A 23,828-nucleotide genomic window follows, 5' to 3' on the forward strand; every position below is an offset into this window, starting at 1 on the left:
CCTTCCATTCTTTGAGCTGTGAAGAATGAAAACATTTCCGCCAGGGTTTTCCATTGTTCCCATTCAGGATTTCTATCTGACAAACACTGGGGCTGGTCCGATTCACAATAGAGCTGTGGCCATCCCAGGTGTGTGTAAAGAGCTGCTTAGCAGTGACAGAGGCAGTAGGGATGGCTTCCACCTTGGAGTTTTCTAAAACAAAGTCAGTGGACTCATACACAGTTGAGAAACTTTGCAACTAGAAACTGAACCAAATTCCTCAGCACCTACACTGTTGCTTGCTACAGGCAATGATTCATTCTGAGCTAACTCAATCAACCCACTTCCACACCCTTCAGTTGCAGTAAACTGCTTGCAAAAGTTAGCATGAGGTTTTACTCCTTCAGGCAGGGCCGGTGCAATGACTAGGCGAACTAGGCGGCCACCTAGTTCGCCTAGTGGTTGAGGGTGCCTAAAAGCCCGCTCAGGCAAGGTGGAGTGGAGGTGAGCTGGGGCGGGGGGAGGGCCGCCCGCAGTAACGGGGGGGGGGTGCACAGGGGAACCGCTCCCCGCCCCAGATCACCTCCACTCTGCCTCCTCCGCTGAGCGCACAGCCCCCGCTTTAAGTCTCCTCCAATCGGCGCTGCAAGCCTGGGAGGGCAGGAGAATTAGAGAGGCGCCGGCGTGCTCAGGGGAGGAGGCGGAGCAGAGGTGAGCTGGGGCGGGCTCCCCGGGCGGGGTTAGCTTCCGTGGGGGGGGGGGTGTCTCCCCAGGCTGGGTTTGCTGCCGCAGAGGGGGGTAGCATCCCCAGGTGGGGGGGAGGCGGCGGGCTCCCCGGGTGGGGGGCTGGGTTAGCTTTCGCAGGGGAGGCACCTCTGGCGTGGGGGTAGGTGGGCATGGTTAGCTGCCGTGGGGGGGTGGGGTTACCTGGGTGGGGGCGGGTGCAAGGTGGAAGTTTCGCCTAGGGCGCGAAACTTCCTTGCACCAGCCCTGCCTTCAGGAGCACTTTTAGGCAACAATTCATTTTCCCCAGAAATTTTGTCCTTTCCCTTTTCAGCTAGGGGTTGCTCTACAGAAACATCTTTCGGAGCATCTTTCTGGGATTTCAGTTGAGTCCAGAATGACTTCTGAGACAACTGACATATCCTCAATCAGCATAAGCTGAGAGGCACATCCTGTCTGCTCCTCAAACAGAAGACTGGAGACAAACTCTCCCCCAACAGATAAACTGCCATTCTTAACATTCACAAGGTTTGGAATTTCCTGCCCTTTGTTCCCAGACAAACTTTTGAAGATTGGGGTAGCTCCCTCCATGGGCAAGTCATTACCCCCAACAGACACAGTCCTAAGAACACTTCCTTCCTGGGTTTTAGCTGAGTCCAAAACCACATCTGGCACAACTGACAAATCCTCAGTCAGCATAAATCGAGGTACTTTCTGCCTGCTCCACAGGCAGAACACTGGAGACTTTTTCTCCCCCAGCAGTTAAACTGCTTTTCTGACTAGACAAACAGTTTGAACTTCCCTCCCCCTTGTCACAGACCACATGGCTGTTCACAGACAAACACTGGGAGATTGGGATGGCTTCCTTAACAGGCAAATCACCACTCCCAAGAGACAAACCATGGGAGACAGTTTCTCCCTCATATCCGTTGAGCTGAACCTGCTTAATGGTGAGTGTCCCTTTGGAGATCCTAGCAATTGGGCTAACATCCCTGGATTCCCCACTGTAGCCCTCACAGTGGGTCTCCTCCATATGTCGCACTGACATCTTGCAATCAGCTGGAGAGGCCCATGGGGAACCGGGCACCCCTACTGATCGTCAGACTCCCAGAGCCTCCAGTCAGAAGAGGGGGCAGGGATCTGGCTTTGACAGGGAGTGGGCGTGGGGGATGCAGTCCGTACTGAGGCAGTGGGTTGTGGGGGAGCTCCCTGCATTAACTCCGTTTTCCGCATAACCTGAGACAAAGCATTAATCAGAATGCTGAGGGGCTGGTGATCATATTTTCCCATATCCTCCCCTAAATTCACCAGCTCCTTCCAAATCATGTTCCTAAGGGTCTCCTTGGGTCAGCGCTGCCCACAGTTGTGGGAGGTAGGGAATTAGAACTGGGAGGGCGCCTCTGCAAGTTTTTTCCTCTGATGGGTTTTGGTTTAAGCAGAGGCTGGGCGGGGAGGGGGGAAGGCGGTGTCTTTCATGAGTCAGGCTGGATACTGCACCCTGCTTCCCCAAGAACACAGAGGTGTCTGGTATCAGTTCTGCATCCGTGACCCCAAGATCTGGGTCTAGGCTTTTAGCTTGTCCCCTCCCTGGCATCTGAGCACCAATGATCCCCGGGGGAGACAATTAACTTTATATACCTCTGGTGTGGGGGAGACTTGCCTGTGATGGTGGGGTGGGGTGAACTTTGGGTTCAAAGCCACCTCCTGCTGCTGCTCTGTGCTTGGCCTCCTTGCTGCAGCCATTCAAATCCCGTGGGCATCTCTCGCACTATTAAGAGCTGCAGGACTTGTCCCTGTCGGGCGCAGCAGGAGGCAGCAAAAATACAAGGGGCTCTCGGTACCAAATATCCCTTCAGATGCTGCAGATTCCTCCAATCCCCCTCTCCCCTCCTATGGTTCTGGGATCTGGCAGCAAGGAGCGGGAGCCCGGCTGGCGAAGGAAGGATCACCTGGTTGGGAGCCTGAGAGCAGGGCACTTGCTGTTCCCAGGCTGCTGCTGTAGAGGCTGTGGCTGGTCGTTTTAACCCCTTTGTGGACAAAGCCCAACTGGAGTTTGCGACTTTTATAGCTGCTTTCTGCAGCTATGTGTGTGCGGAGCACCCCCTTGTGGGCAGTTGGTGGCATTGGTGCGTGCTGCCTGCATGGTTGAGAGAAGGCTACACCCAGGCATCTGCCCTTTGAGCTAAGGAGGAAACTCCTCCCCCTTCACCCATTTTGCTGGCAGCAGTAGTAGATCTCGTATCCTCATATTAGGGCAACGTGATCCATGCCTCTTAATGTCATTTGACTGGAGGGTTATATGAGTGTCTCCTTGTGAGGTGCCAGTTGTGTGTTGCGGGATGTGGAACAGGCATCCCTGAGTGGCATGTTCAGCGGGATGGGAGGGGTGTTGAAGCACAAGTGTGCCTGTTTGGTAGGCACTGGGGGCTGCATTAGCCCTCCTGACGGGGCTGTTCGGTGTGTCCAGGGGCAGGCTTGGTGGTGAGGGTATTGCGGGAGAGCCCCCGCATGGAGCTCTCTCTAGCTAATCCCCAGCTGAGCCGCCCTTTGTGGCCAATCAGGCACCGCCATCCCACTGATATGCTTAAAATCCCCACCCCATTTTGTGACTGTGTAACCCCTTTGGGGTTTAGAGAGCATGGCCCCTTTAAAAAATTTTTTCAGGGGGGAGGGAAGCAATATCAGTCCCAGTCTCTTCCATTATATATGGGGGGCGTGTGGGAAGTTTCTCTCTTCTCTGCCTCCTCACAGGTCCCGAACATGAGCCATGACATCCCACCGGTGCACCAGCACCCTGCTCTTCATAAGTGTCTGGAATCTGATGCCGTCCAGGCTCTATGCTGCACCTGTGATCACTCTGAGCCTCCGGAGGTGCCTGCCAGCTGGAGCCCAGGAAGTAAAATTGCTGAGCCACATGCATGGAATGGGAGCAACCCCCTGGCCCTGTAGCGTCGCTCCCAGTTCTACGCTGTTGGCAACTCCTCAGGTTGCTCCTGGGAAAGTGTTGCCAATTGCACAGAGTGCCACCAGAGAGTCACTCAAGTTTTGTTATGAAACTAAGACCACACCAGACTTCGTCCCATTCTTCTGTAAGCCATTGTGGTCTCGAACGGGACATACACCATCAAACGCAACTAGTGACAGCCTCTTGGGTGCCGGAAGATACAGGGTAGCCCTGGTTTCCTCCGCTGTTTGGGGCAGGGGCGGCTCTAGAAATCAGGCTGCCCCAAGCAGCGCGGTGCGCTGCGCCGCCCTTCCCCGGTCCTGCGGCGGGTCCCCTCTTCCCGCGGCTCCGGTTAAGCTCCCGCAGGCATGACTGCGGCAGGTCAACTGGAGCCCGGGACGAGCGGACCTGCCGCAGGCATGACTGCGGCGGGTGCCGTGGTCCCGTGGCTCCGGTTGAGCTGCCGCAGTCATGCCTGCGGGAGGTCCAGCCGAGCCACGGGATGAGCGCCCCCTCCGCAGTCATGCCTGCGGCAGGTCCACTTGTCCCGGGGCTCCGGTGGACCTCCCGCAGGCATGACTGCGGCAGGTCCGCCGGCCCAGCCTCCCGCCCTCCCCGGCGGCAGGGGACGCCCCCTACATTTTGCCGCCCTAGGCACCAGCTTGTTTTGCTGGTGCCTAGAGCCGCCCCTGGTTTGGGGAACAACCATGCCTCTATGAGTCATCATTGTCATTGGAACTCAGACACCTCCGTTACCCGGAGATGAACTGCAAGAATATCACACGATTCCTTGTGAACTGGGAACAGCTGAATTGGACTTTAGCTGGACATGACCTGGCTCAGCAAGGTCCCCCAGATTGGGTAGTTCCATTAAGGGCACACATTGTGACAAGCTCATGCCAGCAATTTGGTTTAAATTCTATCGGCATACTGCCATTTTGGAGGGATTTCATGAGCCTGGTTGGTACATTGTGGAATTGGGCCAACAAACAAAAAAACACCCCAATTTTAAATTTCAACCCTCTGATCACAAACTTTGCTCTCCTCCAACATTTAAGAGCCCCAATTTCAGGACCCCATGTGTTGAAATTGGATCAACAAGAACATTTGGCTCTTCAGCCTCAGACTTCTCTGAAGGAGGTTCAAATCCACTTAGAGGGCATGAATATCTCTCACATTGCACCTTGACTGGAACTAGCCATAAGGGTTGGGATGAATGGGTAACCTGGGAATAAGTCTCACTGTGGTAGCGAGGGCAGGTCGGAACGTTTAGATGGAACGTGAGGATTTGAATTCCTGCTTCTTAGCTCCTGCTCGCCTAATCTGGCTGCAGAAAAAGGCCTCCAACCATATAGCATGCGGCACTTTGCCCTTGCTCTGCCTGGACCCTCTCTCCAGGGCTAGCTGGAAATTGACCCTGGGCTCGAGGGCAGGGGCAGTGGTCTCCGCTGGCACGTGTGCGGGTGCTTAGTGCTCATGGTCTCATCACTGAGCCGGGTAGGGTCTCCCTAGCGGAATGGCTTTGTTGGGCTCAGCGGAGTTACTTCGGAGGCTGCTCTTTGACTTTGCAGCCGCGAGGGAGGATGAAGCCAGCCTGGTCCATTTCACACTCTGCTTTTGAGAAGTTTCACTTCCTGCTTCTGCTCCTTTGGGGTGTCCGACCCGGTGGCCGTTTGGGTTTCCCCTTTGATCATAGGCGTCACAGCTAGGAAATCCGTCTTGGCCCCGCCCATCCCGCCCCCTAGAACAGATACTAAATACTCCAAGCAAATAAAGCTCCTGCCCTCTCATTAGTGAGTCTGTTCCCCAACCGCGTCTGTGCAGCAACTCCCACTGCAGGTGTGTGCCTGGGACCTTCGGCACCACAGCGCAGCCCCTCTGGCCCTTGAGCTAAAGGAGTAACAGCAGCAGTTGGTGGCAGTAGTAGGCTGTTATCTCCCAGACAGTGGGTGCACTGCATTGTGTGCTATGTGGAAGCCAGGCCAGTGCATCAGGCTCCCTTGAGGCATGTGGCGTTAGTGCCCAGAAAGGGATGGGGCTAATAAAGGAGCAGGGGTGTGGTGAGCAGCTTCATCCCCGTGTCACAGGCACTGAAGGGGGGTCAGAGTGGTTCTCTCCTTTGGACTCCATACTCCAATCTGGACATGGTGATGGAATACATCCCAGGCGGGGAGATGTTCTCCCACCTACAGCGGATCGGGAGGTTCAGGTGAGTGTTACCACGGGAGTCGATGTTGGGGACTTTGTCGCAAATGTTCAGAAAATTGTTCAGAAAATTTCTGACATACAGGGTCAAATCCATGTGGTTCAGAATATACATGAAATTGAACAACGTGCTTTCCATACAGCCTCTAGAGTGTCTACTTTGTGTATTAATTAGGATGTCATGTGCTATGTAACTAAGGCAATGACTCAACGCCAGCATATTATTACAATGGGGACATTAATGTTCGTATTGTTTTTTGTTTAGTATAGCAATATGTTGTTGTAAGAAATGTAATAATGAAAAGACCTTTCATGTTCATACTAATCATGCATTATCATTATATCCAGCTAAAATGTATGGGGATAATCCTCATCCTTTTGATCTAGAAACAGAGATACAAGGTCTAATGCAATTGGAAGTGTAGGAATGGTAGTTGTGCACAAAAAGCACAAAAGAGGGGAGTGTGGAAGCAGGAAAGAAAGAGAGGGTTTAAGTGTAGCCATTTTAATTGGTTAGAAACAGAGCAACTGTTATGTTAGGTCTTAGCCTAATATTGCGGGACCTGTAGAAGCAGGGCTCACGTCGGAAGTGAATGGGAAAACAGCAGCACAGAGTCAGTGTGACCTAGCCTTGAGAAAACAATGTTTTGAGAAGTGAAAGTGAGAAAATGCTGGAGTAGACAGGATATAATATAAACAAAATGTAGATGTTTCCAATTAATGCATGCCACAAAAGAGTATAAATGCTTGTATTTCAGAGAAACTGAGGCAGAGATGCTCTCCGTCAGCTGTATTCTTCCCTTGCAATTGCACGAATGAAGCTGCCTCTGATTTTGTTGCTTCCAACCTGAGAGTGAAGGCTCTTTGTCCACACAGCTGTCTGGGACTTGGGCCCTGTGTTTCACAAGAAGGGTTCCCCCCCAGAGCTTAGGCTCCCTGGCTCATTTGAGCCTGTGTGTGACTAACTAGGCCTCAGCCGAGAGCTAATGTGAGTTGCTTGCATCCGAGGGTATGGTGGCCCATCTGCTGGGAGCCAGAATGAACTGCAGCAAGGGGGTCCCTGAAAGCAGCAGGTAAGAGTTCAATTGCCACCAGCAGCACCCCCTAGGGGAGAAAGGCTCCATGCTCTATTCCCCACCCCTCTGGGGCAGCCTTAGAATCATAGAATATCAGGATTGGAAAGGACCTGAGGAGGTCATCTAGTCCAACCCCCTGCCCAAAGCAGGACCAATCCCCAGACAGATTTCTACCCCAGTTCCATAAATGGCCCCTTCAAGGATTGAACTCACAACCTTGGGTTTGGCAGGCCAATGCGCTAAACCACTGAGCTACCTTCCCCCCTTGCTTAGCTGCACCCCCCTCTGGATGGACCCAGGGTTACTTCACCCGGACCCTGAGCCCTGGGTTGTTGCGGGGGGGAGAAGCAACCCATGACCTCCCCCATCCCCCAAAGGGCAACCAAGGCTCCACCACTGTCACTCTCTGGTGCCACCAAAGCCAGCTGCAAGCAGGGACATGGGCCCAGCTCCCCCGTGCGGGAAGTGGGGTGATGGGGACTAGCTCAGCCACTTGACAGGGCTGGCTGTTTGCTGGGGGGGGGCGTGGAGTGGGAGCTAGAACAGCAGGCTGCATGTGAACACAAGGAAAACTTCATTAGCGAGGAAGCATCATATCATTAAGCTCTTCCACTTGTTGGGATAATTAAAAGTAAGAAATACAAAATGGAGTCTGTGACATGTGACTTCAGGATTCTGACTCAGAACTAGCCCCAACTGGTTAGAACTGGATTTTCCCACCATTGGGCTCTGGACATTCCTCCTGTTTTCCCGCCCAAATCCCTGCAGATTCTATTACCTCAGATTTACCTCAGACGTGTTTGGCACTTTTCCCCACCTTGACATCAGTGACTCCTGTGCGAACGAGGCCGCTTTCCATCTGAGCGGCAGCCTGTGTGCGAGGGCTTCTCTTCCACGGAGATCCCCATTCATCCACTGGTCTCCTGAGTTCCTTCTTCACAGCTTTCCACTAGCCCGATATTAGAGGTCCTGAGCAGCGCCACCGCACACACCCAGCACCTAGACGGAGCAGGATGACATCTGTTTTGTTATAGGGTATTTGGCCAAGGAAGGGATTTATCTGGGTCCGGGCTTCATGCCCCATTGAAGTCACTGTCACTATTGTTGCACTGGTGGTTTTCTTCCCCTTATTAATTGTATTTTTATCCCTAATACAGCCGTCTTGGTTTTTACCTTACTTACTTGTCTCCTCTTCATTTTACACCACACCAGACCAGGGGTATTGGCCCACTGGGTGATCAGATACCAGAGTGGGTCGTATCTGCACTTCTGAGTACAAGGGGTATCCATTTTCTTTCCCTCTGCCACACCTGATTTATTTTAAGAGTTACCTTTTCCCCCCTTTGAGGCAACATTTGTGGCAACCGCGGCAGGACCCACTTGGGATTAGCTACCCCATTTGGGTCCTATGAGTTAGCTGTCTGGGGTTATTTTAGATTTCAGTGAACAGTGACTATGGTCCATTTGACTTGGGGAGGGAATATTGGGTGGGTCTGGTATATCTGTTGTTCTCTATTCCCCTTCTTCTCCCCACCCCCCTCCCCCCCGCCCTTGGTCTGAGATGGTGGGATTTATCCTACCGATTAAAAATCCTGCTACCGGTGACAAGGGCTGCGGGGACCTGGGCCCCCACTAGAGAAGCAGGTAGTGAATGCTAGTGGGCTCTACGCTCGCAGCGTCACTAGTGCCCGTAGGTTAAAGGCAGGCACGGGGTGGTATCGAGATACCACCTTTCATTTCCGGCAAGCGGTAATTAGTCTGGGAGCATTTCCGCCCATTTTGTAGGTGGCCCTGCTTTTATGGAGCTACCGCCCGTCTGAAGGATTTGAGGCCTGTGATAAAGCCAAGAGTTCTGTATCGCACCCATTTTGAAACCGCCTCTGTCATACCCCAGAGTGGTAATCCGCTTCCTTTGGGGTCCCTACCCCCTTCCCTTAATTTTTCATTACGGTTGGGTAAGCAACCGTTGGGTGCTATGGATCGCGTATTCAGTCTTCAGGGGTGGACAAAGCAGACTAATAAACATTTGTTGGAGTATGCGATTGAGTTATTTGGAAAGAATAAGAACCCATGGGGAATGGGGTCGTTTGCAGGCACAGACTCCTTTGAAAAATTCTCTACGTTGTGGCCGTGGTATTGCACCAGTAAACCAGCCCCAAACACAAAGGCCCTTAAATGTGCCTTGATCTACGGCTTGGCCATGGTCAGCCAAGAGTTAAATGTTCGAGTGCAGCTGCTGGAAAAGTAGGCTGATATGGCACTCACCTCTAAGGCCAGGGAGTGATAGCTGAGTGGTTTGAGCATTAGCATGCTAAAGTTAGAGTTATGAGTTCCCTCCTGTGGAGGCCAAGGGGGCCACTTAGGGGGATCTGTGGCAAAAATCTGTCTGGGGACTGGTTCCCCCTTTGAGCAGGGGCTTGAACTAGATCAGCAGTCCCCAACCTCTTCATTTGGCAGGTGCCAGATGAAGGACTGTGGTGGCAGTCGAGCATCTGCCTCTGGATGATGTCACTTGGCGGCAGCGAGAGGTGCCGAATGTCAGCAGCATTTTGACGGATGCTTGACCACCAGCCAGGACACGGGTGCATTTAGATGCTCCCACTGGTGCCATGGGGCCCGCGGGCACCGCGTTGGGGACCCCAGGACTAGAGGATCTCCTGAGGTCCCTGCCAACCCTGATATTCTATGATTAAGCAAGCAGGGGCTGTCTCTGCAACAGCGTTCATTCAAGTGCGAGTGGCCCCGCTGCAGATGAACACGCGAGCTTCTGCATCCCTGCTTGTGTGCGTTGCTAGGACTCCTGGGAGCACCTCCCGTGGCTCTTAGAGCTGCAGTAAACTGAGCCGCTGGATGGATTTTCTCAGTGACTTGTGGGAGAGCTTGTCCATCCTCTCTGGCCACCTGGAGGGGAGGGAAGAATCATGGGAAGCTGTTGGAGAACTAGTGGCACTTGAAGGAGGTTGACCTGTCTACCCTACAGAGCAGTTGTCTTAGCAGCTGACGAGTTGGGCTAACTCGCGCTGTAGCCCATAGCTTACCTCAGGCCAGCTGACTTCTGGGTGGATTAGAGATGACTCAAATTAAGGGCTGCACCTAAGTTAACTGTGCAGTGAAGACCAGCCCTGAGCATGTATCTAAGCTCTCACCCTCTTGGAGCAGTTGCTTTCAGCTGGGCAAACTGGGACATATTGGGCATAGATCGAAGATGCTTGCATTGAGCAACAGTGGCTGCCTTTGAGTGCAGCTGAGCTGAGAGTCGCTGTGCCTGGGGTGGCAATTGGACAACCTGCCCCCTGGGTGTGGTATGGGATTAGTATGTAAACGGCTGCTCACCCTACTCTGGCTCTGCTGGGATGAATCAGAGTCTGTGTGAGCCTTGAGGTGGTTGCTGGCATTGGGCAAACTGAGCCACCTTCTCCCTACACCCTCTTGCTTCCTCACTGTGAGCTGCTGACCTGCGTCCCTGTAGCAGCTACAGTATAACGGGATGGGAGGCAGTGGGCTTAGGAATTTGGGACAGGAAGTGAAGATGAAGGCATCGCAGTTAAATAATGGTGGGTATTTCAGGGAGGCAGAATGGAATGGAGCCAGGGTTCAACTCTGACTCTTGGGCGATGAGGAAAGGTGGAGGAGATCTCTGGAGAGGCAGCCGGAGCAGAAAATCACAAAAAGGGTTAAGGGAAAACAGGGCTTTTGCAGACCTCAGGAGTATAACAGGTAAGTAGCAGAGGTGCACTAATTCTCGTTGATGGGAAGGGAGATAAAATTAATGATCTTAAAATGACTAAGAGCTGCTGAGCTACTTTTTCTTTAACGCTGTTGAACAAGAAATGAGGGGATAAAAATGTATGGACAATAAGGAAGTGCATTATCTTTCTGTCGAAGGGCCTTATCTGGCTCCCGTTATTATAGTATCCGAGCACCTCACAGCTGGTAATATATTTATCCTCCAACCCTCCCGGTGAGGTAAGGAAGTGCTATCATCCCCCTCTGTAGCATGGGGAAACTGAGGCACAGACTAAGTGACTTGCCCAAGGTTAGTTTGGGGCAGAGCAGGGAATTGAGCCAGGATCTCCCAAATCCCAGGCTAGTGCCCTAACCATTGCACCAGCCTCCCTCTATGATGCAGAAGATCTGGTTAAATAAAACTTATGGGGTAGGTGGATGCTAGATAGAGAAATCGCCCGGCTTGGGGGAAACCCTTGGTTCTTGGAGGGAGTTTGTTTGAAAGGCAGGGGAAGAATGCCAGCCTGGCACCGATCTTCCTGAGGCACAGAGCAGCGATCGCACTCTGGCAAACCCGCATCACCTGAGATTGCTGCTGCCGTCTCTCTGACAGCAATGGCCCGTCCATATGTAGGACAAACACAAACACACCGTCTGGAGGGGAGGGGAAAGGATTTTTTTACACCATATGCTGCCCCTTCTCCGAACTGCAGCCCATGATGTTTGTGTGGCTTCCAAGGGGTGTCTGCTTGTCCCCTCATATCGCTCTGATTTTCCTCTGCTTTAAATCTGTTGCCCTCCCAGCCCTGTGCAGGGGCAGATCCCTTGGCCTGGGCCCTCCACCCCCATGGGGCCAAACCCTTACTCCCACCCCCTACTGGCTCCCCTGGCCTGCCCATGCCCATCCCCAGCTATGGCTCCCTGGTGGGGTCAGTCTGCCCCGCGCTTGGCAGAGTGCCGGGGACCCTGGCTCAGAGCGAGTGCCTCTCTCACCCCCTGCAGTGGCAGGCACAGGGCCCGGGTGGATTGGCCCTGCTGAGGAGCCGTAGGCCGAGTGCAGAGGAGGCCACAGGCTGAGGCAGCAAGATGGAGGCCGGTGAGCCAGGGTGGGGGTGAAGGTCGTGGCGGGACGGGAAATGGGACATATGAGGACACAGGGTCTTTCCTCTCTAGGGGGTGCTGGTTATTTCCCCACCCCGGGCCCTGTTCTCCCCATAGGATATGGGTCACTTCCATCACTTGTATCCGGTGGTGGCAGGGCAGGGTCTGTTTTTATAGGCCTGTGCTGTGCTGTGTTTATAGTGGAGAAGGCTGGTCAGAGGAGGGCACATAGCACTGGGAGCAGGAGATGGGGAAGTTCAAGATGATCCTTAGATCCTGTGGCAGGCAGTTCCACCATCTTGGACGGACCCCCAAAGAAGCTCTGTCATCATAGACGAGCTTCACACGGGTGGTAGAAAGTGCCATGGGACTGGAGGAGTGGGGCTGTCAGCCACAATCCCCATCCCAGGGCTTTCGGCTCTTGGGCTCCTGGGCCCAGGGCCTTGAAGAGAAAGAACGAGACTCTGAGATGAGACAGGCCCAAAAAGGGAACAAATTATTGGTGTTGGGCCAAGTCAATTAGAGGCTGGTGGTGCAGAGAAGATTCCTCCATCGCTGTCTGGGGCTGCCCCCAGTTCATGTAATTGATTAGCAGAGCCTCACAAGTCTTCCTTGACCGCCAGAAGAAGGCAGAATGGCTGATCTCCCCTCCCAAGGCATTGAGCTGGTGTGGATGCTGCCAGGGAAGAACAGTGTGGGAGGGGTGTCGCAGGTCAGGGCAACTGCACCTGTATTTGCCCCTCATGGTCCAGCCAGGGAAGCCACTTAGGCTTCTGGCTCCCAATCATCACCTCTCTTAGGCAGAGACCTGCGTCTCTCTCCTCCCTGCCCGGGGGATTTCCAGGCTGCACAGCACCCTGCCTACACTGTGAGTTCCCCAGCAAGTCAGACCCCCTCAGCCGGCCTGCTTTTCCCTCCTTCCTCAGAGGCTACAAACAGCCCAGTCTCCTGCGGGTATAAGGTACCACTGTTAGCAAGCACATGGAGTCTTAAGGTAAAAGCATTGCAGGGAAACCCTCTTAAAACCCAGCAAAGAACCAACGCGCCTGCTAATAAGCTTTCCAGAGATCTCCCGTTTCCAGCCAGGTAACTCACAGGCAGAGGGTTTCTCCTTGGGGAGCAGCTTTCAGTGGCTGAGGTTTTGCATAACCAGAGGCGTTACATTTGCACACCCCTCCCCCTAGAGATTTCCTGGGAAAGGTACTTAACGTTAAAAGGCCCCATAGTTTCAGATGGTCCCTCAAAGCCCATAACCCTTCCCTGGGTTTCCGTTGTAGACATTGCATACAGTCCCACCATAAAACATAACCGCCTGCCTTTGTAATGCAACGAACTCCTAAGCTACTTAAACTTAGTTCTGTAAGATCTGGCCAGGATAGTGCAGGAAATTGTCTTATCTGTCCTGTGTCCATGCAAGGGCTGTGGGGACGAGACGGTGAAGGGGGTGTGGGCAGGGGTAAGTAGCCAGCAAATAGCTGATCCCCAGAACCATTTCAGGGTTACCCTGTCCTATCCTGTGGGATCAGGGGAATCCCCGTAATCTTGGTCTCCTTCCCTCCGGCAGTGAATCAGTCACGTCTGTAGGATGTTGTCCTGCTTCGTTGGTGCATTTCAGGCCCTCGCCTGGCCTATTTCTCAGCCCTTTCTTTTAAGGCAGGGACAGGACTGGAGCATGGTGGTGCCAGGTTGCCACAGAAGTGTTGCTATTTAGTGATTCAAGGTGGGGGCTGGGAGCTAGGGCTCCTGGGAAGGGACTGGGTTGTAGTGGTGAGAATGGGGCAGCGGGAAGTTGACTACTGGGTTGTGCATCCATGACCCCAAGAACCGCAGCACCCAGATCTGGATCTAAGCTTTTAGCTTGTCCCCTCCCTGGTGTCTGATCACCAGAGATCCCCAGGGGAGGCAATTAACTTTATATACCTCTGGTGTGGGGGAGACTTGCCTGTGATGGTGGGGTGGGGTGAACTCTGGGTTCAAAGCCACCCCCCTGCTGCTGCTCTGTGCTTGGCCTCCTTGCTGCAGCCATTCAAATCCCGTGGGCATGTCTCGCACTATTAAGAGCTGCGGGACTTGTCCCTGTCGGGAGCAGCAGGAGGCAGCAAAGATACAAGGGGCTCTCGGTACCAAATATCTCTCCAGATGCTGCAGATTCCTCCAGTCCCCCTCCCCCCTCCCATGGTTCTGGGATATGGCAGCAAGGAGCGGGAGCCCGGCTGGCGAAGGAAGGATCACCTGGTTGGGTGCCAGAGAGCAGGGCACTTGCTGTTCCCAGGCTGCTGCTGTGGAGGCTGCAGCTGGTCGTTTTGTGGGCAACTGGGGTTTGTGACTTTCACGGCTGCTTTCTGTAGGGGTGTGTGTGTCTGTGTGTGTCTGTGTGTGTGTACGTGTAGGACCCCCTTGTGGGTTGGGCATGTCGTTGGTACATGCTGCCTGCATGGCTGAGAGAAGGCTACACCAGGCATCTGCCCTTTGAGCTAAGGAGGAAACTCCTCCCCCTTCACCCATTTTGCTGGCAGCAGTAGTAGATCTCGTATCCTCATATTAGGGCAACGTGATCCACGCCTCTTAATGTCATTTGACTGGAGGGTTATATGAGTGTCTCCTTGTGAGGTGCCGGTTGTGTGTTGCGGGATGTGGAACAGGCATCCCTGAGTGGCATGTTCAGCGGTGGGGGAGGGGTGTTGAAGCACAAGTGTGCCTGTTTGGTAGGCACTGGGCGCTGCATTAGCCCTCCTGACGGGGCTGTTCGGTGTGTCCAGGGGCAGGCCTGGGGGTGAGGGTATTGCGGGAGAGCCCCCGCATGGAGCTCTCTCTAGCTAATCCCCAGCTGAGCCGCCCTTTGTGGCCAATCAGGCACCGCCATCCCACTGATACGCTTAAAATCCCACTGAAACGCTTAAAATCCCCACCCACCAGGCTGGGTGTCCCACTCATCCTGACTCCTCACGCTGCTGCCTTTCTGTTTCCCTTACAGTGAAGGAGTTCCTAGCCAAAGGCAAAGAAGACTTCTTGAAGAAATGGGAGAACCCCTCCCAGGTACTGTGTCCCAACCCAGATCTCCCCACCACCACCACCCCACAATCAAGGCCTCTGCAGCCCCAGGCTGATTACTCTACAATCACCCCCTGGATCTCTTTCCCCATCACTAAGCCCCCTTGCCAAATAGCCTCCGCTGAGGGTCTGGGATTATTTTTGTTCCTGGGGGGCAGGACTGAGTGCTCTTCTTCCCCCCCACCCCAATCCCCCAATCTGCCCTCTGGTAACTGGAGGGCCGAGAACAATGGAGGTTCAACTCCTCTCTGCTGGGGGAGGGGGACACCAACCATGTGGGACTCCTCCTGATCCAGCCTGTCTCCCCCTCCCCCATCCTCCTCCCAAGGCTCCAGCGTGGTTGTCCAGCCCAGCCCCACATTGGTTCCCGGGGGGAAGTGCCTCAGTTTGTAGGTGCCAGAAAAGCTTTTGGGGTCAGCCCTGGGTCTGTCCCCGCTGGAAATCCCGGCCAGGCTGGTTCTGGGTAATTCCTTAGGCAGAGCTGCTGGTCCCTCTGCAGCACTGTCACTTTGCTAGGCCTCCCACACACCCTGTGTCATTAATGCCATGGCACAGATAGGGAAACTGAGGCCCAGAGGGGAAAGGGACTTGATCAAGAGTATAGGAAGCTGGTGGCGGAACTAGGAAGGGATCTTTTGACTCCTAGTCTCCTGTCCTCTGACCACTACACTTCACTCCCTCTCCTCACAGACCGAGGGCTAGAACCCAGGAGTCCTGACTCCCAACCCCTCCTCCGCCTCTAACCCACCAGCCCCCACTGAATGGAGCTGGGCGGGTCGCCTGTCTGGAACTGGAGTTTGGTTCTGCCCAAGGAGCAGGGAATCCCTAGTCTGTGTCTCATTCTAAATGTAGCGTTTTCCTTTGGCGCCCTCTGGTGGTGAAATGTGAAATACTTCTTCATATCAATTATGAGGGGGTAGCCGTGTTAGTCTGTATCCACAAAAACAACATGGCGTCCGGTGGCACCTTAAAGACTAACAGATTTATTTGGGCATAAGCTTTCATGGGTAAAAAACCCCTCACTTCTTCAGCTGCATGGAATGAAAGTTACAGACGCAGGCATTATATAATGACCCATGAAGAGAAGGGAGGACCTCCCAAGTGGAGAACCAGTGTTGACAGGACCAATTCTTCATATCAATGTTCTCAAGAACAACCCCAGTGCGGTGCTATGGGGTGCTGTGCTACAGGGAGTGGAGGGCTTAATAGGGGGCGCTCTCCCATCACAGTCAGTGCTGACCCTGGAGGGGCTGCCTTTCTGGTGAGGTATAAACAAAGCTCTGACCCCCTCATGGTCATTAAAGACCCCTCCAGTCGTGCAGTACAAATGCTACTGTCCCGGGCAGGGTCCTTCCTGATGCCCCCAGGATCAGTCTGCCCTCCCCCCCATCAGGTTTGTTTTCCCCCTTCCAGAACACGGCGCGTTTGGATCAATTTGAGCGAGTCAAGACCCTGGGCACGGGCTCATTTGGGAGGGTGATCCTCGTGAAAGACAAGGAGACCGGGAATTATTATGCGATGAAGGTCCTGGATAAACAGAAGGTGAGACGCTGGGGGCTGCCATGGAGATCTGGCCTGGGACCGTGGAATCCCCAGTGCGGGGGAGGGATTTGGGGCTGAACCCCTGCGTGGGGATGCAGGAGAGGGGAGTGCGTGGGAGGCGCAGGGGGTGCTGTGCCAGCAGAGGAAGATCTGATGTTGCTATTTCCTTTTCTCTCCCAGGTAGTGAAGCTTAAACAAATTGAGCACACCCTGAATGAGAAACGGATCCTCCAGGCCATCAACTTTCCATTACTAGTCAAACTAGAGTATTCTTTCAAGGTAGGTGTCCTTCGCTTGCCAGACTGGCCCTGGGCTGTGCTTCCCATCACGTGGGATCATTTCCTCCTGATGGGAGTTTCTGTGAAAGCTAAATTTCAGGCCCCGGCGATTGGGGCTTGGACCCTCTTCTCTGAACCTGGATTTTGGGGCCTGTGAGCTACACCCTGTGTGTAGTGGGGAGAGCAAAGATAGTTGTGCCTTTGAGTTCCACAGCATCCCCTGTGGCTGGCCTGATTAAAGAGGGGCTGGCTCTGAAGGGAGACCTGTCTCCTCCTCTGTCAGCCTGAGGTTAGTGGGTTGTAGCGATGAAGAGTTGTCAGCTCAGAGGAGGCTCCAGGATAAATCTCAGCCCCTGCGGGAGCCTGGAGGCTGGGGTGATGGGCGTGTCAGTAGCAAGCAGTGCTGGAAGAGTCGTTTTCTTGGGGCCCCCACTCCCAGAGGGAATAATGCAACCCTGTTCTCTAGACTGGAGTGACTCTCTGCCAGCGTAAAACAGGAGGGTTTATTGAGCGTCTGAACACAGCATAGGAAACTCTCAGGGCCTGGCCTCCCTCAGCACAGCACATCCAGTTCTCCCCTGTATCCAGGTGGGCTCTGCCTGCTTCCTCTCTCCAGCCCAGAGCCCCCCTGCTTCCCAGCTGGGCCTCCGATATCACCTCCCCCAAGCCTCGGCTCTGTCCATTGTCTTCTCTCCAGGTAAACAGGGTCGCCTGGGCCGCCTCTCCTCTCTTCTGGCCTCTGGCTGGAACCACCTGTTCAGGTCACCAGGGTCCTCTCTTCCCAGCCCATTGTCCTCCCACTGGCCAGAACCAGCTGTGACGCCAGAGCTGGGCCTCCTGGTCAGCAGGTCCTGGTCGCTGGGGTATCCATTCTCCAGGTCTAATGGGCATTTGGGGAGAGGGATAGATCAGTGGTTTGAGCATTAGCCTGCTTAAACCCAGCGTTGTGAGTTCAATCCTTGAGGAGACCACTTAGGGATCTAGGGCAAAAAATGGTCCTGCTAGTGAAGGCAGGTGGCTGGACTCCATGATCTTTCAAGGTCCTTTCCAGTTCTAGGAGATTGGTATATCTCCAATTATTACCTTTAGGTCATTGGCCGGGGTCCCAAGTTCCATCCTCGGTCCTCTGTAACAACAAACTCCCTCTCCCATCACCTCGTTAAACCAGTAACACTGAGGGAGAGTGTGTCCCACCCCCTCTTCATGCAAACCATTGAAAAAACCAAGGAAACCCCCCACTTCATCACAGTTACCAGAACAGAATACAGACGCTACTCATATAATGCCCATCACTCCCAATAAGGCAGATGAACTTTCCCTGCTGGCCGATCAGGATCAGGTCGTCCTGGGACTCCAGCTTCTGCACGGTGTCATTGGCAGGGTGTTGAGGTCTGGCAGGGCTGATGCTGGGCTGTGTCCTGGAGTTGGTTCCCCAGAACTTCCTTTTCAACCCCAGTTTATACAGTGAAACTTGAGTCCTGCTTAGCTCTACCTTAACCAATCATTTTACAGAAGTATTACAAAATAATTGTCTGACCAATCGGAACATAGTGTGAAACAATTCTTTACCCAGTCGTACCCCATGACCTTTGTTGATGTGCAGCTGGCAAAATTAGTTATGTAACAGAAACAATCAAAGACCCAGACAGATAAACACTAGAGAAGTGGGGACCAGCAAGGCAAAACAATCAGGCAGTAGAGATTTCACACCCACACTGCTGCTAAGTGATTCCTTGGAGCATCCTAAGATCTGTTTCTTTGCCTGGTGATGCTGGGCACTATTAGGACAGGAGCCTTCTTACCAGCCCGGTATCACACTGTTCTGAGATCATGTAGGTGGAATGTGAGGATGTGACTTTCTGCTCCTTGGCTCCTGCTCTCCTAATCTGGCTGCAGAAAAAGGCCCCCGACCGTACAGCCTGGGGTGCTCAGCCCTGCCCCGCCTGGACCCTCTCTCCAGGGCTAGCTGGAAATTGACCCTGGGCTCGAGGGCAGGGGCAGTTGTCTCCGCTGGCGCGTGTGCGGGTGCTTAGTGCTCCTGGTCTCACCACTGAGCCGGGTAGGGTCTCCCTAGCGGAATGGCTTTGTTGGGCTCAGCGTAGCTAGTTTGGAGGCTGCTCTTTGACTTTGCAGCCGCGAGGGAGGATGAAGCCAGCCTGGTCCATTTCACACTCTGCTTTTGAGAAGTTTCACTTCCTGTTTCTGCTCTTTTGGGGTGTCCGGCCCGGTGGCAGGTTGGGTTTCCCCTTTGATCGTAGACGTCGCAGCTGAGAAATCCCTCTTGGGCCTGCCCGTCCCGGCCCCTAGGCCAGAGGTGTGGGGAGGGGTTGGATCTTCTAGGGCTCTAGCACTAAATACTCCAAGCAAATAGAGCTCGTGCCCTCTCATTAGTGAGTCTGTTCCCCAGGCGCGTCTGTGCAGCAACTCCCACTGCAGGTGTGTGCCTGGGACCTTCGGCACCACAGCGCAGCCCCTCTGGCCCTTGAGCTAAAGGAGTAACAGCAGCAGCTGGCAGCAGTAGTAGGCTGTTATCTCCCAGACAACGGGTGCACTGCATTGTGTGCTGTGTGGAAGCCAGGCCAGTGCATCAGGCTCCCTTGAGACGTGTTAACGCCCTGAAAGGGATGGGCTAATAACGGAGCAGGGGTGTGGGTAGCAGTTTCATCCTGGTGTTGCAGGCGCTGATGGGGGGCCCCCCCTTGCACTCCGTTGCTGCTGCATTTCCTTCTAGGATAACTCCAATCTGTACATGGTGATGGAATACATCCCGGGTGGGGAGATGTTCTCCCACCTACGGCGGATCGGGAGGTTCAGGTGAGCATTGCCACAGGAGCCGATGTTGGGACCAGTGTCCCTAATGGTTAGAGCCGGGTGACGGTTAGACTCCTGGGATGTATCCCTGGCTCAGGCAGGGCAGTTGGATCTAGCCCTTAGAGCAGAGGGACTGGGAGTCGGGACTCCTGCATCCTATTCCTGCCTCTGCCATTCACTCCTTGTGGGAAGGGGGGAGAATCACTTTGTGCCACAGTTTCCACAGCTGTAAATTTGGGGTTTAGTTCAGTAGAGAACTAGACCTTTTATCCACTAGCAGCATCTGCAGCGACGCTGGCATTGATCCTCATGCTGCAGGGCATGACCTGATCCCCAGCTGGCCTGGTCAGGAAGGGATTCCCCATGGGGAGGGCTGCTGAGGTCTTCTGCCAGCACTAGCCACAGTCAGTGGCCAGGGATGCCAGGGCTAGATGGGGCCAGGCGGGATGGAGCTGGGGGTCCATGGGTGTGTGTGCTGGGGTTAGGGGGGAGATGCTGGTCTGGGAGGGGCTTGCCCTGGGTTGCTAGGCTGGATGGAGTCAGGGGTCTAGCAATGACGGGTGGGATGTGTGTGCTAGGGCTACTGGTCTGGCTAGCCAGATGAGGCCAGTAGCGTAGCTAGGAGGGGAGCCGGGGGAGCAGCCACTCCCCCACTGAGCACAAGTGGCGCCTTGTCAATTTCCTGGTGCCTTCGTACTCACCCGGGGAGTGTTAAAAAAAAAAAGGCACCACCCGCTGCGGTGCTTTTATTTTACTCAGCTGAGGGCGCTCCGGGTCTTTGGCAGCAGGACCTTCACTCGCTCTGGGTCTTGGGTGGCATTTCGGCGGCGGGACACCTGGAGCGAGTGAAGGGTCTGCTGCCGAGGACCTGGAGTGCCTCCGGGTGAGTAAAAGCGCTGCAGTGGGTGGCGCCTTTTTTATTTATTGCTTCCCCTGTTCCCTCCACCCGGCTACACCACTGGATGGGGCCACCAGGCCTAGAAGAGTTGGGGCATCTTGCCTGGGGTCGCCAGGGTAGATGGAGTCAGGGATCTGTAAGGAAGGTGAAGGTGGGGGCAGCAGGGGGCCGAGGGTGCTGGGCTGGCTGAGAGGGGGCAGACACGTTCTCCTCCCACCTCATTGCAGTGAACCTCACGCCTGGTTCTACGCTGCTCAGATCGTCCTCACCTTTGAGTATCTGCACTCGCTGGATCTCATCTACCGAGACCTGAAGCCAGAGAATCTCCTGCTAGACCAGCAGGGCTACATAGAGGTGAGGCTGCCCCCGCTTCCCTTCCCCATCCCAGCGCTGGCTCCTGACTCCCTGTGGTGATCTCCTCCCTGCCCAAGTCTCTATCTGCTGCCATCCCCTTCCCAAAGCCAAGTCACTCCCAGAAATGTAACATGGCCAGAATACATCAATCATCTGCTCCCCCCCTTCCCCTCCTGCTGTCACAGCCTCCAGGCTGATCCAGCTTCTCCCGTCTCTGTGTTTTGGCTCCAGGTGACAGATTTTGGTTTTGCCAAGCGGGTAAAAGGCCGAACCTGGACTCTGTGTGGGACCCCAGAATACCTGGCCCCCGAGATCATCCTCAGCAAGGTGAGCTGGGAAGGGCCTGTCCGTTGCCTGATCTGTAGCTGATCCCTGGCCACCAGGTGGTTCCCCCCACCCCCCAAATGTTCGGTGCGTAACCCTGGGGCCTGCTTTCCCCGGGCAGGGTTATAACAAGGCTGTGGACTGGTGGGCCCTGGGCGTCCTCATCTACGAGATGGCAGCTGGTTACCCCCCGTTCTTCGCGGACCAGCCCATTCAGATCTACGAGAAGATCGTTTCTGGCAAGGTATATGGGCTGGGGGAGGGGACACTTGTGTGATATTTTTTGGGGGGTTCCCCAGTTAAAGAGGGGTGCCAAGTCTCAGCGACTGATCAGAGTGATGCTCACATGCTGCACCCCTGACATGCTCATGCCCTCCCATGCTCCCCCAATCCCCAACACGTGGGCATCCTCGCTGTCATGTACCCCATTCCCCCTGCACTCCAACACATAGACCCTCCCTTGCCACGTACCCGTTCTCCAACACATGGACATCGTCCCCATTGTGTCCCCCACACATGGACCCTCCCTCACCACGGACCCCTATTTCCCCAACACATGTACTCCGAACCCCACCCCACCACCATTGTGCTCCCTGTAACTCTCATGGGGACTTCTGTAACAGATGCCTTTGGTTTTCGTATACACCACTGTGAGTTGCAAAACCCTCCACAACCCTGCTACTTAACCTTCCTTAAACACATCAGTCATCTCCAGGCACTGGTAGAGCACTCATTGCCATAGTAATCAAGAGCCCATAATATTCCTCTGCCCACCCCAGTGCCTTCTCGCCAAGGATCTCCAACAATTTGTGTTGGACACGGTCAGCTTTAAACCTAGTGGGGAACTCAACAGGCCTGGGTTCTGTTCCTGGTTCTCCTACCAGCCTCCTGAGTGACCTTGGGCAAGTCATGTCTCCCTGTGCCTCAGTTTCCCTTTATGTAAAATGAGGATAGGGATGCAGCAGCCCTTCTTTGAGATCTGTGGAGGAAAAATGCTCAATAAGAGCTGGGGGGCAGCTGATAATTAACCATTTCAGCGCCCGTCAGTCCTCAGTAGCGCCCCCACTTCTCATCCACTCATTGTCCTGGAGTGTTTTTAAAGTGCTAGGGGCTGTACATTATTAGGTGTATCTATGAATCTAGCCACGAGGGCAGGGCAGGTAAAAGCCAGACCTCTGTCTCTCCTCCACACCCCAGGTCCGGTTCCCGTCTCACTTCAGCTCAGACCTGAAGGACCTGCTCCGGAACCTGCTGCAGGTGGACCTCACCAAACGCTTTGGCAACCTCAAGAACGGGGTCAACGACATTAAGAACCACAAATGGTTTGCTACCACCGACTGGATCGCCGTCTACCAGAGGAAGGTAGGAGGGCGGCGGCGGGCTGAGGAGAGCCTGGGTAACTTCCACATGCGTGCAGCCTCCGTCAGCAGGATTTGAATCAGTGCCCAGGCCTCTAGGAGCACATTGGTTACTGGGATTCTGTAGCAGGGTTTGTGGCTGGGTCCAGCCACTAGGGGGAGATATGCTCACCCAGCATTGGTTTAAAGTAGGGAGCCCTCAGTCACCTGTTTGTTACATGGTGGCAAAGCATGGTCCTGTCCCCACCCCCTGAGGATAACAGCCTACTACTGCTGCTGCGAGCTAATGGCGTTGTTCCTCTAGCTCAGGTGGGAGAGGGCTGTGCTGAAGGTCCTGATTAAAACCCTACTGATGATGCAAGTGGGGGATCCAAGGGGCTCATGACCCCCTGCCCTTTCCTGATTGCAAAGTGAGAGGAGGGGATTCTGGGTAGATAAAAGGGGGCTTGAGGAGGCACTGATTCTGCATCCCTCACCTGGTTGCTAAGGGGCCCGATCCTGTATCCCTTAAGAGTGCTGGGGGCCCTGATTCTGGGCTCCTAAGCAGGGTCATGGGCTCCCCCTTCCATGATTGCAAAGTGTGAGGGTTTCTGGCTGGTTGGGGGGGCTGATCCTTGCCTGCCTTGTTACAAAGTTGGGGCCTGATTGTGCGCCCCTAGCAGACCCAGGAGTGGGAGGGGCATACAAATGTTGATCCCTCACCTCGTCCCCAACCTCCCCCTCCCCTCCCTTTGCAGGTGGAAGCTCCCTTTGTACCAAAGTGCAAAGGACCTGGTGACACGAGTAACTTTGACGACTATGAGGAGGAGGAGATCCGGGTCTCAACCACTGAGAAGTGCGCCAAGGAGTTTGCTGAGTTCTAGGACCAGCTTCCCCTCCAAGAAGGGCGCACATGGAGCAGGTGGGGGCTGGGTTATATTTTGGTTTCATAGATAAATTATATGTATTATAAATACATGAGCGCTGGCAGGAGCGGAGAGGGGGAGCCCTGTGGCCAGGCCTCCCCCCAAAACCCCCCTTTTCCACAAAGAAGCGAGAGTCCCATCTAGAGGGTGAGGATATCATCTGCCCCGCCCCGGGAAACACCTGTGTGTCCTCCGACAACACTTGTTTCACTGGAAAAAAACAAAACAACCCCCCTGCCCCCAGCCTCCACTTCCTCTTTAACAGTGTGCTCTGTTGTAAACATATTTGAAACAATTATCAATAAAGTTTTGTTTAAAAAAAAATCAGACTGGCATGTGGCTGTTCAGCTCTAGGGGACAGTTGTCGTTGCTGTGATGAGCCGGGAGGTGTTCCTCTCCCCGGATTGGGTTCGGGGGGGTCGGTGACTGCCATAAACGGTACCTGAACTCACCTGGAGTTGAAAGCCCAAAGGGACGAGTGTCCGCGCTTAAATGGGGAGGTGGCGTCTGGTCGATGGATAAACGGGCATCGCAAGCAGCAGCGGAGAAGTTA

The 23,828-nt window shown here is 54.3% G+C and overlaps 1 protein-coding gene across 2 annotated transcripts; it reads left to right on the top strand.

Moving 5' to 3' along the window:
* Positions 1 to 1,588: 1,588 nt before the first annotated feature.
* Positions 1,589 to 23,526, top strand: LOC123353532 (cAMP-dependent protein kinase catalytic subunit alpha-like). Of its 2 annotated transcripts, none has more exons than XM_044994665.1 (10): positions 1,589 to 1,652; positions 14,729 to 14,790; positions 16,219 to 16,347; positions 16,528 to 16,626; positions 19,357 to 19,439; positions 20,562 to 20,688; positions 20,920 to 21,015; positions 21,134 to 21,256; positions 22,210 to 22,374; positions 23,108 to 23,526. In XM_044994665.1, the coding sequence occupies exons 1-10, from the start codon at positions 1,604 to 1,606 to the stop codon at positions 23,231 to 23,233; spliced, it is 1,059 nt and encodes a 352-aa protein (XP_044850600.1). In that variant the 5' UTR covers positions 1,589 to 1,603; the 3' UTR covers positions 23,234 to 23,526. The 2 variants fall into 2 exon arrangements, with proteins under 2 accessions (XP_044850600.1, XP_044850601.1); XM_044994666.1 differs by lacking the exon at positions 1,589 to 1,652 and adding an exon at positions 11,656 to 11,749 and having other exon boundaries at positions 23,108 to 23,525.
* Positions 23,527 to 23,828: the final 302 nt, after the last annotated feature.

The sequence above is a fragment of the Mauremys mutica genome, chromosome 20 (assembly GCF_020497125.1).
Source record: "Mauremys mutica isolate MM-2020 ecotype Southern chromosome 20, ASM2049712v1, whole genome shotgun sequence".
NCBI classification, from domain to species: Eukaryota; Metazoa; Chordata; order Testudines; family Geoemydidae; genus Mauremys; species Mauremys mutica.